The 17,866-nt window shown below is 40.6% G+C and overlaps 1 protein-coding gene across 2 annotated transcripts in view; it reads left to right on the forward strand.

The window, feature by feature from the left end:
* Positions 1-210: 210 nt before the first annotated feature.
* PITPNB (phosphatidylinositol transfer protein beta) overlaps positions 211-17,866 on the forward strand; it is a 62,595-nt gene continuing 44,939 nt past the window's right edge. Inside the window, exons 1-3 of one of the 2 annotated variants that reach the window (XM_053902217.1) lie at positions 211-329; positions 5,059-5,089; positions 8,110-8,255. In XM_053902217.1, the coding sequence (XP_053758192.1) occupies positions 310-329; positions 5,059-5,089; positions 8,110-8,255 (197 nt within the window). In that variant the 5' untranslated portion in view covers positions 211-309. The remainder of the gene's footprint in view (positions 330-5,058; positions 5,090-8,109; positions 8,256-17,866) is intronic. The other variant, XM_053902218.1, reaches the window with a different exon arrangement.

Genomic DNA, 17,866 nt, shown 5'->3' on the forward strand with positions numbered 1-17,866 from the left:
AGTGGCACCTAAGGGACGTGCGAGCGCGAGCCCAGTTTGCGCAACCGCAGAAGCCGCACGCTTGCCTACTAGCCGCGCAGCCGCAGTGGAGGCTCCGTGAGCCTAGGGTGGGGCTCGGGACTGGGGCGGAGCTAGCCCCTCGCGCGCGCTGACGCGATGAGTCGCGGCGGAAGGGTGTGGACGCGCAGGCGCCGCAGTGGTTCGGGTGGGGGCAAGGAGGCGGGGCCGCGCAGGCGCCGTGAGGGGCGGTAGCGGCGGCGGCGGCGGTAGCGGCGGCAGCGGCGGCAGCTGTGAGGGGGTTCCGGGAAGATGGTGCTGATCAAGGAATTGTGAGTGGGTCGGTGGGCGCGTGCGGGGCTACGGGACCTCGGTGGTGGGAGACTCATTGACTGAGGAGTGGCGGAAGCGGAATATTCCTAGAAAGGAACGAACCTCCAGGTGGCCGCTCCCTCCCCCCGGCCCGCGCCCCCGGCCCCACTGAAGGCCTTTCCACTGCGCGCCCCCAGACCCGCTCCCTTGACGTTGCCGTGATAACACCGCCGCCTTCTCCCCTGGGGCGGAGGCGCCTGGGTTCCCGGCCGGAGCGCGTGGCTCGGGAAGGCGAGGCCGGGAGTTTCCGCTGGGACCCGCCTCCTTCCCACCCCCCACCCCAGTCTCAGTCTGGGCCCACCCGCAGGCCCGCCAGTGGGATCGAGCCGGACCCCGAGGATGGGGAGTCGCGGTGGGTCTGACAGTGATTTGTCGTCTGGGGTGGAGCCTACCTGTAACCCGCGGAAGACAGGTCTGCCAGGTGAAGACAGCCCTGGTGCCCCGACTCGAGGTGGGACGTAGGCACCCTGAAGTTCAAGCAGGAGCTGGGAGTTGGCAAAAGTGCGCTCCCCAGGGCAGCTGTGTTGACTTACCAGGAGAGCCATCTCTCTGCTCTGAGTCTCAGTTTTCACATCTTTAAGATGGGGTGATACTCTGGGTTCCACCTACTTCACGGGGTTTAGACGAAGAGTTAACACGTGGTCTGTCAAATGGAATGATTTTCAGGTGCATCAGGACGGGCAAAGTGATTTTGCTGAAAAGTTAACAGCATTTCCCACCGGCAAGGGCTGTGACTATCACAGGAAATCTGGTTAGGCATGATTGTTGAGCTGTCACAGCTGGTTCGTATCGTCAGCATCCTGTGGGCAAGTAGGGATTTCGAGTGTGGCCCGTTCCTTGGCTTTTCAGTTGCTCTTCTCTTTATAAATTCTTAAACAAATTTCAGCTTAATTTAGCCATCTCCAGACACTTTATTTTTAATGTTCTCAAACTTCTTTTAAAAGTCACTCCTGTCATTTCTCTACTTGCCTTCCACCCCGCCCCCCCCTTATTTCACGGTGTATAAAAAAGCGCTGACAATAGCCCACAGAAGTCTTCCGCTATTTTCTTTTCTGCTCTGATCACATTTACTACCCTTCCCGTGCCCATTCCAAGCTCGCAAGCTTCCTTATAATTTTCATTAGTTCAGGGAAAACGCTTGGTTCAGGGCCTTTCTGCTTGCTGTTCTCCCTGCCTGAAGTGCTCTTCCCTCATCTCATTAACTAACTTGCCTCCTTCAGGTCTTTGCTTAAGTATCACCTTCTTAGGGAGTCCCTCTCTGAGAACCTAATTGCAGTCCCCACCATTTGGTATTTGCCTTTCCTGTGTAATTGTTGTCAGTAGCAATTCTCACTGTCTAACGTGCAACATACTTTTCTAAAATCTATTTTACTACACGTGTTCTTTTACCATATGTAAGCTCCATGAAGCTCCTTTTTGCTCACTTTTTGCTCACTTCCACATCCCCAGCTCTTAGAATAGTCCTTGGAACATAGTAAGGGCTCAATAGCACTTGTTAAATTAATGAAAAGTTACAACTTTAATCAGTGACGGGGTCCTGAGAAAAGACACATTTTCACTTAAAGTTTATAGTATTGAATTTTGGATTTATATAAACCTTTTCTTCCAAGTCATTTATACACTGTATCGTGAAAGTTTTATTTATTACTCTGACATCTTTGCAATGTAGGTAGGTGGCAGAAATAAAGACAAATGGAGGGAACAAGACAGAAGGAAATTGACTTGGCCCAAGTCACATAGCAAGTGGGTTGCCGAACTGATCTTAGATCACCGATCTCGTCATTTTTATTAGAGTTATTTCCTCTTTCCTAAAATATGAATTAAGTGTTCAGTAGATCCCTTTGACAGTTATGTGAGGAGTATCCACCTAACTCATGGAAAGCAGTTCCCACTGGGAATCTGCACAATACGCTTTTTGTGAACCATTACTTTCATTATAAAAGTTTAAATGCACCGAGGTAATGAATGCTGTAATGTGCCCAAGTGTAATTTTTTTCCTGCGGAGTTATAAATTACATTTGGTGTTCACTCTTCATGTGTGTCTCCCTAGACTTTTTTTCCTCTTAAACTTTTTGAGAGCAGAGAGTGTTCTAAGTATTCCTGGTATCCAGCATAGCATCTAGGCTAGCATACTGTAAGTGCTCAGTGCTGTTAGACGAAGAGAAAATGATTCTTCCTGCTTGCAAGTCAACTTTCTAAAATTGTTTTTGGTCAGGAGCAATGAATAGGTCATTCCTATGTGAAGATGTTGGTAAACCGTAAAATACTTTGGCGAATGTTTGTTTTCTTAAAAAAAATGTCATCTATTTTTGACATGGATTAAAAGTTTAAAAATGACTTCTCAGGGTGGGGAGTTCCCTTCAAGTTGTTACTAGAGCAATGGATGAAGTTGCCGTTCGCAGAAAGGCCTGATTTTAAAGAACTAGTTGTTAGTTTTATTTGGAGTATTATTTTCCTGATGATTTTCAGAGAATTTGGAAATTTTCAAATCACTCTAAGTTGAATACTACTTTGAGAAGAAGAGAAAATCAGAGCCTATCTATTCCTTTCACTTTTCATTAAGCAAATGTTGAAGAATTTATTTGACTCATCATTCATCCAGAATGTCTCGATCAGTCAACTTAGATTTTGTGAAATAAGTCCCTGAAAGTGCTGTTGTATGAAAATAGGGATCTTCCTACCAGTGAGTAGTTGTTAAAATTACTCAGCAGTGATTTTTGGTTTTGTGGAAGTTCAGGGAAGTCTTTAACTCTTTCCTCTCTATTCCTTTCATTTCCTCTGCAGCCCATCTTCTTGGTTCAGGCCTTTGTACACCCTTGCCCAGCTTTCCCAAAGATGGCTTTTCCCCCACATCCTGCTTCTTAATGGTTTTTAATTACCTACAGATGGCTTCTTCAGATTAACTGTAGTCATGTCACTTCTCTTTTGGAGCAACCTTCCTGGATTCCTTGTTGCCTAATAAACGTAATAGATTTCTTACCATTGTATTCCAGGTCCTGAAAATATGCTCCCAACCTGTATCTTTGTATTTTTCTCTATCTTTCGAAATATACTTTCCATCTGTATCTTATTTCCCCTATGACCACTGCACCCGCTTGGCCCTAGTTTATTTTGCGTGACTGAGATAGCAAGTTAGTGTGTACTCCGAGGAGACAGTTGAAAGGATTAGGTATGGAAGGAGTTTTTGTATAACAAGTTTATCCTTGATGAGAATCGGAATTAGTAGTCTTGGTGACTTGTCTTTAGGTGACCATTCTCAGAAAGACAAAGAATGCTGAGTGATCCCCTAGTGAAGGAGGGGAGAATAACAGGAGGCATGTTTTATGCTGTTGGAAATCAAGGTGATTTGAGCACTCCAGCATAGCTGTTTGAGGAGGATAGGGAGAGGGGTGGGTGGGCAGTGCAGCCAAAGAGAAGTTGGAATGAGGAAGAAGTTGTGAATTTTCTATAAAATGAAAATCGAGGTGACCGCTGTGAGATTTTTCTCTCCTTTTAATAGAGTTAAAACAAAATTTTACATGACGTTGCTGTGTCATTTAACGATTAGTAGGGAAAAGTCTGAAAAGGATCAGGCCAAAAAAAAAAAAAAAAGTTGCTATCTTGGACACCAGCTATTCTCATGAGACAGTTGATACTCAGGGATTTTCAGAGTTTATGCTGGAAACAAGTGAAGATACTTCCATATAAAAATCTGGTGATAAAATGCAATATTCTGACATAAAATAATTCACCCCGGTATTCTTTTTTGGAATATATTTTCAGGAGCATTAGCCTCCTTTTAGGTCCTTTTGTATGTCCAGTAACAAACTCTTGGACAGGATCAAACATCTGTCAACCTTAAAGTGAATCTACCCTGGAAAGGTTTTATTTATAAAGTTTAAAGTGTTTTCCTTGGTAAAGTTTATTCTTGTTAAGTCTAAAGGACCTTTTTACTTGTTTTTCTCTTAGCAAAACTGAGGAATAGTTGGGGAACGATTTTTTGGAAGTGTTCGTTCAAGTGGTTCAAGACCTATGTCCAATGAGAGATATCATGAAAACAAAATTCGTAGTGTAGAGATGGAGAATGAAACCATACCAAAAATTTCCTGAGGGCAACCTGACCACACAGTCCAAAGATAATATATTCGGCACCCTGCAATTTTCAGTGATGAGTTTTCACTTGTTCCTTTTCTCCTCACCAGAATCTCTGCAACTGCATTTGGGGTCCTGGTACAATGAGGACACTAAATGGGAATCATCATCGAGACCCAGAAACAGTAATCTTATTTCCCCAGTTTAAAAATTCTTATTTAAAAAAAAAATTTTTTTTTAATGTTTATTTATTTTTGAGAGAGACAGTGAGACAGAGAGCGAGCCCGGGAGGGCCAGAGAGGGAGACACAGAATCGGAAGCAGGCTCCAGGTTGTGAGCAGCTGTCAGCACAGAACCTGACTTGGGGCTCGAACCATGAACTGTCAGATCATGACCTGAGCTGAAGTCGGGCGCTCAACCGACTGAGCCACCCAGGCGCCCCACCGGTTTAAAAATTCTTATTTAGAGCTGTAAACATCGTGAAGACCCTCTTCTGTAAATGACGTTCTTGTATTGGATGATCTGCTATCATTGGATTCAAGTAAAAGTTATTGTAAACCTAGAGACCTGTGTTCTCATACATGATAAATATTTTTTTTTTTTCTTTTGTCGTTTTAGCCGTGTGGTTTTGCCATGTTCTGTTCAGGAGGTAAGTCTCGCTTGTTTTCTGTTTGTTTTGTTGATACATTGTGTTTTGGTACATTAATCTCAAATCATATTTTTGTTGTGTTCGCTTACCTTTACATTCGTACAAGTGAATTATGGTGTATCACAGATGCTTAATTATAAATGAATTCTGTTACACTGCCTTGTTTCAGAAGGCTCTTAAAGAATGTAAGTTTAATCTCCTGCCCAGTTCAGGAATTCTGGCTACAGTATATCCCAGAGAAAGGAGGTTCCGACCTCAGTGTGAGCACTGTAAGGCTAAGAAACTTGCTGCTTAGAGAAACAGTCTGTTTTACTGTCGGATATTTCAAGCCTTTGACTTTATGCCCAAATCTGCTTTCCTGTAAGGCTTGTTGTCTCCAGTCCCTTCCACTCGTGCAGTGGGAAATAAGCCTGTTCTGACTGGCATATGGTAGCCCTTTAGGTTTTCTTTTGGCCATTCTGGCTCCTCCCCTTGAGTTCTTTTGTTCCTTCTCCTCCACACGAGGTCACAGGGTTAACCATTCCCAGTGCGTTCATTTGGCCTGGTCTAACATGACCTCTAGACTTCCTCACCAGCTGCTCTCACCACATGCGTCGTAGTTGGTGCTCCGCTGAAACCACTATTCCAAACACAGCCTGACCGGCACGTAACTGTGAGAGCTTATCGTCTCCCTTGATCTGCACATGGTACGGAAGTACACATCCAATCCAGAACTCGTACATCCTTCGGTGGTAGGCGTCTGTGGCATAGCCGGGAATGAGGATAAAAGCAGAGAGACATCTGTGTAGCAAACCCCACAAAGCCCGCTGGGTCCTTCTAGAACTCGCATACAGTTTGCACTGGCTCAGTTTTCTTGTTTTCCTAGAGCTGACAGTAGATTAGAAGCAGTGAATTGGAAGTGGGACAAAACAAACTGATAACCTAAGAAGTGACAGCTGACAGAAGACAGAAAGGAAAAAAAAGCGCAGAAACAAAAAATGAGTAGCTGCTGGCATAGTTGAGAGCAGTCTTGAACACAGCTGTATACATCTCAGTAGTGCTTCAGGTTTCCCTGTATAAAAAGACTCAAGCCAGACACCCCTGTGCTTTACTTGTGCAATTGATTGTTTGAACTTGAATGTGGAAATTGACGTTTGTTTTGGTTAAATTTTTTCTTTTGGTTTCAGTTGGTCAGATCAATTTGTTGAAATCTTTTTGAGTCTTGATGTTGTCATCCAAAATAATCTTGGCTTTTTCCTCTATTCAGATTTACTAAACACCTCTCTTGTCTGTCTTTAAGTTACTCTTAAAAATGAGAATGAAAGCCTAGTAGCATGCCACAGAATATCAGTTCATTAATATATATTTTTTTGGATACTGTTTAGTTGTTTCCGTGTGAAGTTTTGTTACTCTGTTCCTGCCTGAGATTAAATTTATCTTCTGATTTGGAGACATTTTAATCCTTCTTTAAAAATATGACAGTGTTGAAAAGTACGTTTTGAAGGACTTAATTAAGGATTGTAGCTTACTGGACCAACCCTGGTGGTGTTATTACAAAAACCAGAGAAGAAACATCTCCTCCTGCAGTCTAAAACCCCTACAGAAATTATTTTTGTTGCTCTTAAGAAACGTGTTTGGTTCTAGCTTCCTAAACCCAAATTGAGTGATTGAGTTAGTGTATATTTAAATTAACCTTTAAGACAGTATCATAACTCCCATGGGCTTTTTAGATAATGAGTGTTTACTGAGCATACCACTACCCCTATTTTTGTCTCAAATAAAATGTTCATTTTGAATGATTTCATTTTTAGAGATAGCTTTGCTTTGAAAACATGCCTAAAAAGAAAAGAAAAACGTTTCTTTAGGCCTTCCTCACCAGGAGGAAGAAATTTAGCCAAATTTGAAGAGATTGGAGATAGCGCCATGGTCTAGTCACTAGAACAAATTAGAACATGAGAACTTTGTTCTTTATTATTTGTTGGAACTGTTAGCAGCTCCAAATTGACACAGAACAATACTCCCCACTCACAGGTATTGGTTCAGGCCATTGAGAATTCTGGTTCACTTTAAAATGCAGTAGGGGCGCCTGGGTGGCTCAGTTGGTTAAGGGTCTGACTTCGGCTCAGGTCATGATCTCACAGCTCATGAGGTCGAGACCTGCGTTGGGCTCTGTGCTAATAGCTCAGAGCCTGGAGCTGCTTCAGATTCTGTGTCTCCCTCTCTCTCTCTGTTCTTCCCCTGCTCTCACTCTGTTTCTCTTTCTCTCAAAAATAAATAAACATTAAAATTTTTTTTAATGAAATAGAAACTACTGTCAGCAGTTCCTTGCCTTTTATAGTAATTCTTGTATATGTGTAATCCTTAAAAAGTATTTCTGTTTACTGGAGAACTTTACAATAAGCAGTTTTGATCCTGAGTACCCACCATCGCCTCTGTTTTGGTGGACAAGGGCCAAATTGGGCATGTCAGGCAGAAGGTATGGGAAAAAAACACCCCAGAGGTCTACCAGAATTTGGGCTGTAATGGTTCTCTGCGTTTTCAGGGTTTATTTTTATACTTCGTGCATCTCCTCTTTATCATTAAGAATAGTATTTTGGTTGCTCAGCTTTCTTAATTGGCAGAGTAACAATTATATTCCTGTCATTTTCAGAATTTTGTGAAATTAAATGAGATAAAATGGATGTGAAAGTGCTTTGGAAAACACAAATGTATATCATACAAAAAGTTGGGCCAAGCATCAAGGTGTTTTTTTTGATAAGTGAAACGGTACATATTAAAGCGCCCCAGAGTGTTTGTAACTAGCAGTTTTCTCAAATAATGGAAATCCTGTAAAATATTACAGAGTTTCTTAAAGCTGTATGATCATCTAGTGTTTGTCTTCCTCAACATACTGATTTCTAATTTGAGTCCTGTTGTCACATGGAACAAATGCGCTGAGTGCTTTAGATATGCTTTTCAGTATCATATATGGTACTATTTTAGCACAGGAAGTTCCCACAGTTACTTCTAGCTTACTGAAATTCTGTGCTCTGAAATTCCAGTATCAGGTTGGACAGCTTTACTCTGTTGCCGAAGCTAGTAAGAATGAAACTGGCGGTGGAGAAGGAATCGAAGTCTTAAAAAATGAACCTTACGAGAAAGATGGAGAAAAGGGACAGTATACACACAAAATCTATCACCTAAAAAGGTAAGCTGATTGTTCACATTTGATGCTTACTCATTCTATTGAAAATGATGCCTTAACTATCCAGTTTATTGTTGATCATGTAACCCCTTAACTTCCTGGCAGGTGTGCCGAGGTATTTCTTAAAATTTCACTCCGACAATGCGTTGCATTTTAATTTTTTGAGAGAACCTCCCCATTTTATTGGTTATTTTTAAATTATAAAAGTAATGACTGCTTATTAAAAAATTCAGACAACGGAGAAGGTTATAAAATAAAAACTTAGTCCCCACCTCTTGCCATCACATATCCGTAACCCCAGGGAGAAACACTAGAAGCAGTTTCTCCTTCCCAGTCATTTTCTATACATATGCAAATAAGCCTTTAAAAACAAATATACTGAGAGCTCTGTTACTTGTGTTCTTGTTTTCTACGACAAATGGGATCATACTATACATACACTTCTGCAGTTGCCTTTATCTTTTGTGCAGTGACACATCGTGAACGTCCTTAATGTCTGTGGCATTTTTTTTTTAAGGCTGAGTGAGATTTCCTAGGGTGAACAAAGCATAGTTGACTTACCCATCCTGTAAATGATGAGTCAACATAGGTGCTTTAGGTATTTTCCTTTCTGTGTGTTACATACAAGATTTCTGGGAAAGGTGGTTGTACATGCCTTCATGCCTTCGGTAACTGTTTCTCTAGGAGAAATGTATAAAAGTGGGATTGCTGCAAGGACATGTTCATTTAAAATTTTGATATTACTGCCAGATTGCCCCCAAAGAATTTGATAGTGTTCATTTTCCATAATTATCTCTGTTTAGTTTTTTGCCAGTTAGATATACAAAAATTGTTTCTTGTTTCAATTTGCATTTATTAGCGAAGTTGAATGTTTATATCAGTGGACCATTTGAATTTCTTATGTGACTTGACTGTTCAGATCTTTTTTGTTCATTGTTTTTATCTGTTTGGTTGATAGAAGTTGTTTTCTGCATTCTCCTAAGTTTGGCCATCTGATCTCTATCTTTGGCATAAATATTTTAAAACCGAAAAAGCATACCAGTATTTGTCCAAGGAAGGCAAAAGATCATCAATGGTTTTTAAGAGTCCATTTTTTCAGTAGTTCCCCCCTAATTTATTAAAGGTAGGAGAGATCTTTGATCTTTTCTTGCCTTTATTCTTTTCATACTGGAATGAATAACACCCATGTTTTTTGTAGAGCTCCTCAAAGTTGTAGATGAGCTATGATGATCAGTATTTTTCCTGTTGTTTCAGTTTAAGACCGCTGCTTGATTTATACTGACACGTGACTATAAAGAAGGTTATGACTTTATCGAATCTTAAATTTTATTTATTTATTTATTTATTTATTTATTTTCTCCTAGAACACAACATTTCTTTGTTTCTGATGCAGGTTTGAACAATGGCAATAATTCTGATCAATCAGTTGTCCATAGAGACTGCCTTATTCATGGTTCCTGTTAATTTGTTAGTGCCCTAAGTATACCTAAAAAAATAGTTGAGAGAAAAATGTGGCATTCTAGATGTTATGATCTACATAACATTTGTAATATTGAATTTGCTTGTGTACAGTCCTATTTTTAGAGTATTGTACGCTTCCTCATTAATTGAATTTTAGCAACATGTAAAACTTTTTTTTATTGTAAACATTTAACTCTCTGGGGATTCTAAAATTAACCAGAATGTTTGATACATAAAACTTTCTGTTGCTGTATGATATCCATATGTGAATAGTCTTGAAACATTCAAAATACCCTTCATTTGAAAACAGAGTGGGCAATTGGGGAAATGTTTGATATATCATTACATGGAAAAGATTAGTTGCTAGATATGTATGTAAATATAAATATGCAGTGCATATATTTTTAAAAAACTAATCAGAAAGCAGTCTATAAAGAGATTCATTAAAATGTTAAGAATGTTTTTCTCTTGGTGGTGGGATTATGGGTGATTTAAAAAAAATTTGTTTTGCTCTTCTGTATTGTTTAATTAGGGAAAAAAATAACTGTTTTGAAACATCTGATTCAGATGACATTCCAGCCATAAATAGGAAATCTTTTGAGTTGAAGAGGGCCATATAAATACGGGTAGTGCAAGAGTTGTTAATATTCTGAAGAGCTTATTTGGGGGTGACTATTTCTCTCAGGCTTTTAATAGATTAAATAAAGGAAAACCGGCTCTCCGGAGGCCAGCCTCCCAGTGAACTTATGGCTTCTTCATTCCTAAAAAGAGCTAATATCATTCCACAGTGCCCTTTGGTTTTACCCTGTCACGTATTCATTTACTTCTCACGGCAGTCCTGAAAAATAAGCAATATACATGTTGTACATCAGAGGACACTGAAGTGCGTGTTTACCCAAAGTCACACAGCTAGTAGATGGCAGAATGGTGACTGAGACCTGGATTTTCTAGATTCTGATCCCATGGTCTTTTGGTCACAAGTAGGCAGTCCCAAGTCCTGGACAACAAGCGCTCAGGACCTCAAGAGCACAGGTGTCCTGTGAGAAGGGAGGAAGGGGGTCTGATTGGATGGTAAGGGCTATCTGATGCCCATAGAAGGCTGGTTTTGTCACACAAACATAGCAGCTGTGGACAGCAGCATGGAGAGGCCTGAAACAGGAAAGGAAAAGGAAAGAGGGTGGCACTAATGGGTCCCGGTCAGCGTGGCAGGTAATAGCCTCTCTGGCAGTGGTGAAGAACCACTGAAAACCTGTCTGGGAATAAAGACAAAACCAGAACCGATTCTGCTGTAGTCCAGGGGAGAGAATGGTCCAGGGCGAGGCAGTCAGATGTCCACACTCAGAGTCATCAGTGTCATGCCGATGGCACAGTAGCCACAGGATAATTATTTTATGGAAGGGCAAAGAATCATTTAGCAGTAAGTGCTGGGGCTTCGCTGGGCCATAAGAAAGAAGGCAGTCACGACACAGGGCTGGCAGCATAGCCTGTCAGACTTGTGTATCCTGTGCGGGCATCCTGCAGGTTTAACATGCTGAAGACCTACCCACGGTTCCTAGAGAGTTTTAGGGTTCCTTCCCTGAGGAAGTTGTGTCCAGTAATCCCTGTTCCCCTTTTAGGCATTTGCTCCATTGGGTAATCTCTAGTGCTGTGTGCACTCTCACTTTATAGCATCGCTAGAATTGCAAACCTGGCTGGCGAAATTTGTTGCCCAGGGCTGCCAACACCTTATTTTACGTTTGAGATACTTGAAATTTGAGGTTTGCTTTACCCAGTGGAATCATCGTCTCTGGATTCCCTGGCCAGTATGCTTTCCCATTTCAGCAAGACACTTCTTGGTAAGATATGTACACTTCATCTTATACAACTCATCATGTGTTGAGAAACAGTCTTGGCAAGGTATTAAAAAACCCATAATTTAGTGACCACTGCAGGGGACTTTTCTTTCCTTGAATCTCAAATAATAATCTTTTTACAGGATAATGAGATATCCTTTGACATCCTTTTCCATGTCCTTTGATAACTTACAGTAAATAGTTGCCCATGGTAATTGTAAGCAGAAGATCTAGTATTCTTACTAGATCTTCTTATTTACTGTATTCTTACTGTGTGCTGGTCACTGTAAGTATTCTAGGTGGGACTTCAGTGATTCCCTGTAGCAGCCTTTTCTAGTGAGGAAACGAAAGTCCAGAAAAGTGTAAGTAACTGGCCCCTGTGTCACTACTGTTGGTAGCAGAGACAGGCCATGACCCCAGGCAGGCATTGTGATTCCAGAACTTACCCTTTTAACCACTTTGCTCTACTGCTGGGCTCTGTGGGAGGGTTAGAATATTTTCCATTTTCTGAAGTGAACACCAAAGGAGTTGACTGAGAAATTCTTCCAAGACGATGGGTTTCACCATATCCCATGTTCTTGTAACTCTTTAAAGTCTCAAGCCTTCTTTCAGAATAAAGTTAAGCTTAACAAGGTGTACTTCTCCATGCCTCTTAACCGTTACAACTGTCCAGAGTGCAGACTATTGGATCTAAGTAAGCCCGTCTCTTCATTGTCCTTCAGAAGTGCCATGTTCAGCTGGTTAGGTTCTTTTCTTGTGATACGGGCTTGCCCATAACCTCAGTTTCCCACGCATAGTCAGCGCTGTCCTTTGCAGAGACATCCCTTGACTACTTTTATTCTTCGCATTACTTTGTGTCACATCTACTCATTTTGACACCCGACCATGTGTTTCATGTATACGTATTTGTCTTGTATCCCATTTACCATAAAAGTTTTGAGTATGTTTCCTTATGATGTTTAATATACACTTAACAGTGGACGGTGGGGAGGGAGAAAAGACTTTATTGGGCAAAGAATTTTGAAGCAAGGCAAGGAAGTGTGTTGCAACTTTTGAGATGGTTATTTCAGAGAAAAACTTGCAGCTCTCCTGAGACTTTGTAGGAAGGAACACACTGACCAGTCCTTTTGTTTTTTGTTTTCTCTCCCTTCTTGGGGAAGATCAGCTTTACTCTTTTATTCTTCATAGTAAGCATTATGTCTTCACCATCTCCAGTCAGTCCTGGATGATGCAGAATTCTTAAAGTTGTGCCAACTTCTGAATGATCTTATTCCCCAAAGATTGGAACAGCAGAGGTTTAATTGAACATCATTTTAAAATTTCATGTGGTTCCAGTAAAGACCTCATTTTTGTAGGCAAAAGAGTCATTTGCCAGGAACTAAAGTTAGTTCATGTTTAAAAATGAGAAGTTTAAAGTCACCTGAGAATACAAAGATCGATTATATGAGATGATTCACATCAGAGAGCATCTTTGAATAAGTATGAGATTGATGAATATCAGGCAAATATAGTAATTCATTCTTGAGTCCAGAATTAGACATCAACACAAAATTTTTTCTTTGTATGTAGTTCTGAGTCATAAATTTTGCACAGCTTGCACTTAAAAAAATATTTTTTTTAATGTTTACTTTTAAGAATGAAAGAGAGAGAGAGAGAGAGAGTGTGCACGCATGATTGGGGGAGGTGTAGAGAGAGAGGGAGACAGGCTCTGAAGCATGCTCCAGGCTCTGAGCTGTCAGCACAGAGGCCAGTGCGGGGCTTGAACCAGTGAACTAACTGTGAGATCATGACTTGAGCTAAAATTGGACGCTTAACTGACTGAGCCACCCAGGCGCTCCTGCACAGTTTTCACACTTCTGAATCAAGAATGATCCTGTTCCAGAAGATTATCAGAAATAACTTCTGTTGTGTATTGTTTCCTCATTGTATGTTAACGTTTCTTATGGCTGTTGTCTTTTGTTATGTGAAAAACACTTCCTTCCCTCTCTCTTTTTGATATTTCTTCAAAACTTTATTTTATTTATTACTTAAAAAAAATTTTTTTAATGTTTATTTATTTCTGAGACAGAGACAGAGCATGAGTGGGGGAGGGGCAGAGAGAGGGAGACACAGAATCCAAAGCAGGCTCCAGGCTCTGAGCTGTCAGCACAGAGCCCAACACGCGGGGCTCGAACTCACAAACTGTGAGATCATGACCTGAACCAAAGTTGGTTGCTCAACCGACTGAGCCACCCAGGTGCCCCTATATTTCTTCAAAACTTTAAAGCCTTGTCTTACCTCCTGAAAGTTAGCCAGTTTGTGTCTGGTGATTTTACTCCTTCCCACAAATCAGGATTTTAACTCATTTTGTAAATTTTCCCCGTTAAATCTACCCATTTTTTCCATCTCCATCCCCACCACGTTAATGCAAGTTATCATTGTCTGTTTTCTCTTGAACTTTTCCAGTTGCTTCCAGACTGATCTCTTGCTACCCATTCTTTTGGCTCTTATAAATAATGCTGTTGTGAACACTTGGGTACAAGTTTCTGTGTAGCCATATGTTTTTAGGGTGTGTATATACATGCATGCGTGCACTCTCCTACAGTTGAAATTGTTGGGTCATATGTTCACGCCTCACTTTTTGAAAAACTACCAGACTGTTTCCAAAGCCACCGCACCATTTTACATTCCCACCAACAGTGAATGAAGGTTCCCTTGTCTCCGTATCTTTGATGATATTTGTTATTTTCAGGTTTTGTTTTGGTAATAGCCATCTTAATGGGTGTGGGGTGGTGTTTCAGGGTCTTGATTTGCATATCTCTGCTGATTAATGATGTTGAGCATCTTTTCTGTGCTTACTAGTAATTTGTAGATTTTCTTTGGAGAAATATCTGTTAAAATATTTTACCTGTTTTCTAATTGTCTATTTTGTTGTAAGTTTCTTTATATATTATAGAAACTAGCTCCATCAGATATATGATGTGCAGTTTTTTCTCCCCCATTCTGTGAGTTTTCTTCCCACTTTCTTGATAGTATCCTTTGAAGCATAAAAAGTTGATAATTTTGAAAAAGCCCAGTTTACTTATTTTTTCTTTTGTTGTTACTTGGTGTCATACTTAAGACACCATCGTCCAACCCAAGGTCCCAAAGATTTCCCATCTACGTTTTCTAATAAGAGTTTTATAGCTTTAGCTCTTATGTGTAGATCTTTAATCCGTTTTGAGTTAATTTTTGCCACTCTTGCCCACTCCAGTTAATTTTCATTTACTAACGTGACTACTAAAGTGACAAAGTTTTAAGTTCTGAAAATTTAAATCTGGTTTTGTCATTCTCCTTCTTTAAGCCTTCAGTAGCTTCTCATCATACAAAGAATAAAACCCAATGCTTTTAGTCTATAAAATGGGCCTCAGTGTGATCTGTCTGCCCTCTGCTCACCTCACCATCATCATTTTGTGTCCGTCCCTCTCCTCCTATACTGTAGGCTAGCCATGCCAGAGACCTCAGAGGGACCCAAGCAGGCCACGGCTTTTGCTGTTTGATGGGACTCTGGGGCCTGTCTCTTCATGTGCTGGCCCTCCTCACCCTCAGATCACCGTTGTAGTGTCACTTCCTCAGGGAGGCCTTGAGCACCCTTACCCCAGTATGTACTTGTCCAGTTCTCTGTTCCTTCACTGCACTTCGGGAGAGGTATTTCACTGCCTTTGGTTATATACTGCTCTGTTTCCTGCTCCTTTCCCTGGAAGGTGAGCTCAGGGTAGGAATTGTTTGCGTACTGTTATTTACATAGCCCCTGATACAATGGACAGTAAATACTTGAATGAATGAATGAATGAATGAGTGAGGTGCCCAATGTATTTAAGGTATGTTTCAGTTGATTATAAAATGAAAGATTATTTTATTTGTGACAGATTAATCTGGTCTTCAGATTTTTTCATAAGGTTTTTTCTACATTTTGGTGTTTATCCACAGTAGGATGTAGGATGGAAAAATAGAAATGAACAGTTTTGCTCATTTTGTTTATAAGTAGGTATAAAACTTTGATGGGAAAAGTGCAGTTTGAAATGATTTGCCAAGGTATTACATATCTCAGGAACAAGATTTTTAAAAAAAACTATGCTCCTAGATCAGGAGTTCAGTATACATTATGGTCATTTATTACACATCTTTTAAACCACATAAGCCCTTTGTTTTCCCGTACCACTATGACAGAATTGTCTTACCCACTTAATAGGTTCGCAGCCATTCTTATAGTGACGTCAGATCTTAGTATTGTCTCCACAGTTGTCTCCACAATTGTCTCTTAGTGTTGTCAACACAATTGATGACACATTTTGGTTGAATTTTTCCCTGAAGTTGGATATCCTTCGTGTGCATTTAGAATTGGGGTGGGGAAAGGGCTATGTATGGCAACCTTTTGTGCTTTTGGACATTATTTTTTGCCTTAATTTTTTTTTAATGTTTATTTTAGAGAGAGAACGTGTGTGTGCACGTGCAGGAGGGGCAGAGAGAGAGGGAGGCAGAGAATCTGAAGTAGGCTCTGCACTGTCAGCACAAAGCCTGATGTGGGGCTCAAACCCACGAGCCTTGAGATCGTGACCTGAGCCGAAGTCAGATGCTCAACTGACTGAGCTACCCAGGCACCTCTATTCCTGACTCTTAAACAGCTGAATCCAGAGGTGTCTATCTTGAGTTAAGCACTGTCATGAATGTTGGTTTATCACAAGAGTACATTTCATGATAGTTGGGAAAACAAGAGGAGGAATGTCCTTGTTAATTTGTTTAAGGCCTACCTGCATCTTGGTAATTCAGTAAATATATGTCCCTTTTGTGAGACCCTGAGCTTCCAAAACAAATTACTTGCTAGGTAGGTTGATAAGTGAGGTAGAAAAGCCAATTACATATAAATGGTACGCTTGAACCACCTTGTTAGGAAAATTTTAAAGTTGCCACCAGTGAAGATTTTTCTCCCTTAAAGCAGAATTGAAATTTACTTACCCTGTTTATGTGTTTTCTCTGTTTAGTCCATAAGTTCGATTCACTGAGGAAAGATGTTTGTTAGTATTAAATGTAAAAAGCCAGCCAGTTTGAAACAACTGGCTCAAAGGTTTGGTCATTCTTAACCAAGTCGGAACAAAATCTGTTGTTAGAATTGGTATCGTGGAAAAGTATCCTGGAAATAAGGTAATAGGCATTCGGGAGGAAAATGAAGAAATGTCAAAACTTTCTTGTAGATTTGGTTCTTGCTGGCCTTTAGTGACTACCGATTTTCTTCTGTTTGGGTCAGCAAGTTTTAGAACTGTGGATGAATGTTTCAAGTTTTTAGATTTTTGGGCACTATAGGGATAAATAGGATAGTTAAAATATGTTTCTGAGCAAGTTGACCAAATGAATCCGTGATAGATCTTTTTGTCATACTCTCAGATGGATAGGTAATCTGGTAGCTGTGTGTAGAAAATCACCCATACGTGTTACATTATACCCCGAATAGACCTCTCCCACGGTTGAAGGGATTTTGGTTCCAGTTCTTCAGCAATGAAAGAAGTAATATGGACTCGTTGACTTTTAAGGTGAAAGTATTTTCGGTTTCTTAGCTTTATTTTTATGACGCCATGCCCCTTTACATGAATCTTCCCAAGATTTGGAAAGAATGAGTGCTCAAAGAATTAGTTCCTCTTTATTACTATGTTTTCGGGATGTAAAGGCACAGGTAAATCTCTTTATGCCTTTGGAATCTTGCTCTAATGTTGTATGTAATGGTGCTTCAGCTTTTCTTTTCCAGTGGTTTAATGGGCCACAGGAGGGGAAGCTCCAAGACATATGCACATTCTTATGTACTGAGGAGACAGTGGAAGGGCTGTCCGCCTCTTCTGTCACTGCATGGCTCTCTGGCTGGTGGGGTTCCTTTCATTTACCTTGCTTAGCTTCCAAAATTCAACAGGTGTGTGTGTGTGGGGGGGGGGGGGTCCTCTGGTCAACTGCTGATTCTTAGGAGACAGAAGTCCTCTCTGGGGCCCAAGTTTCCCTATTTTTTTCTTTCTCTTTAGGAAATCAAGTTGTTTTTGAAAGTTCTCAGAGAAGCAACTTGGATACAGAAGAGAGTGTATGGGACTTCAAGTTGGAGGATATAGTTTTGACCTGCAATTAGCCACTTAAATGCTGGTTATATGAAATAATAAATTAACGTGTACCTCACAGCGCTATTGGATATAAGAGAAGAAAGGCACGTTGAAAGTACTCAGCTCCAGGTCAACTGATAATTAAAAAGCAGTACGTCCCGTTAATTGGGCTCTCACTGTACTATGCAGTGTGCTGAACACATTACAGGTGTTATCTGATTGGATC

This window comes from Panthera pardus, unplaced genomic scaffold (genome assembly GCF_024362965.1).
Source record: "Panthera pardus isolate Hobbes unplaced genomic scaffold, ASM2436296v1 HiC_scaffold_15, whole genome shotgun sequence".
In the NCBI taxonomy this organism is placed as follows: Eukaryota; Metazoa; Chordata; class Mammalia; order Carnivora; family Felidae; genus Panthera; species Panthera pardus.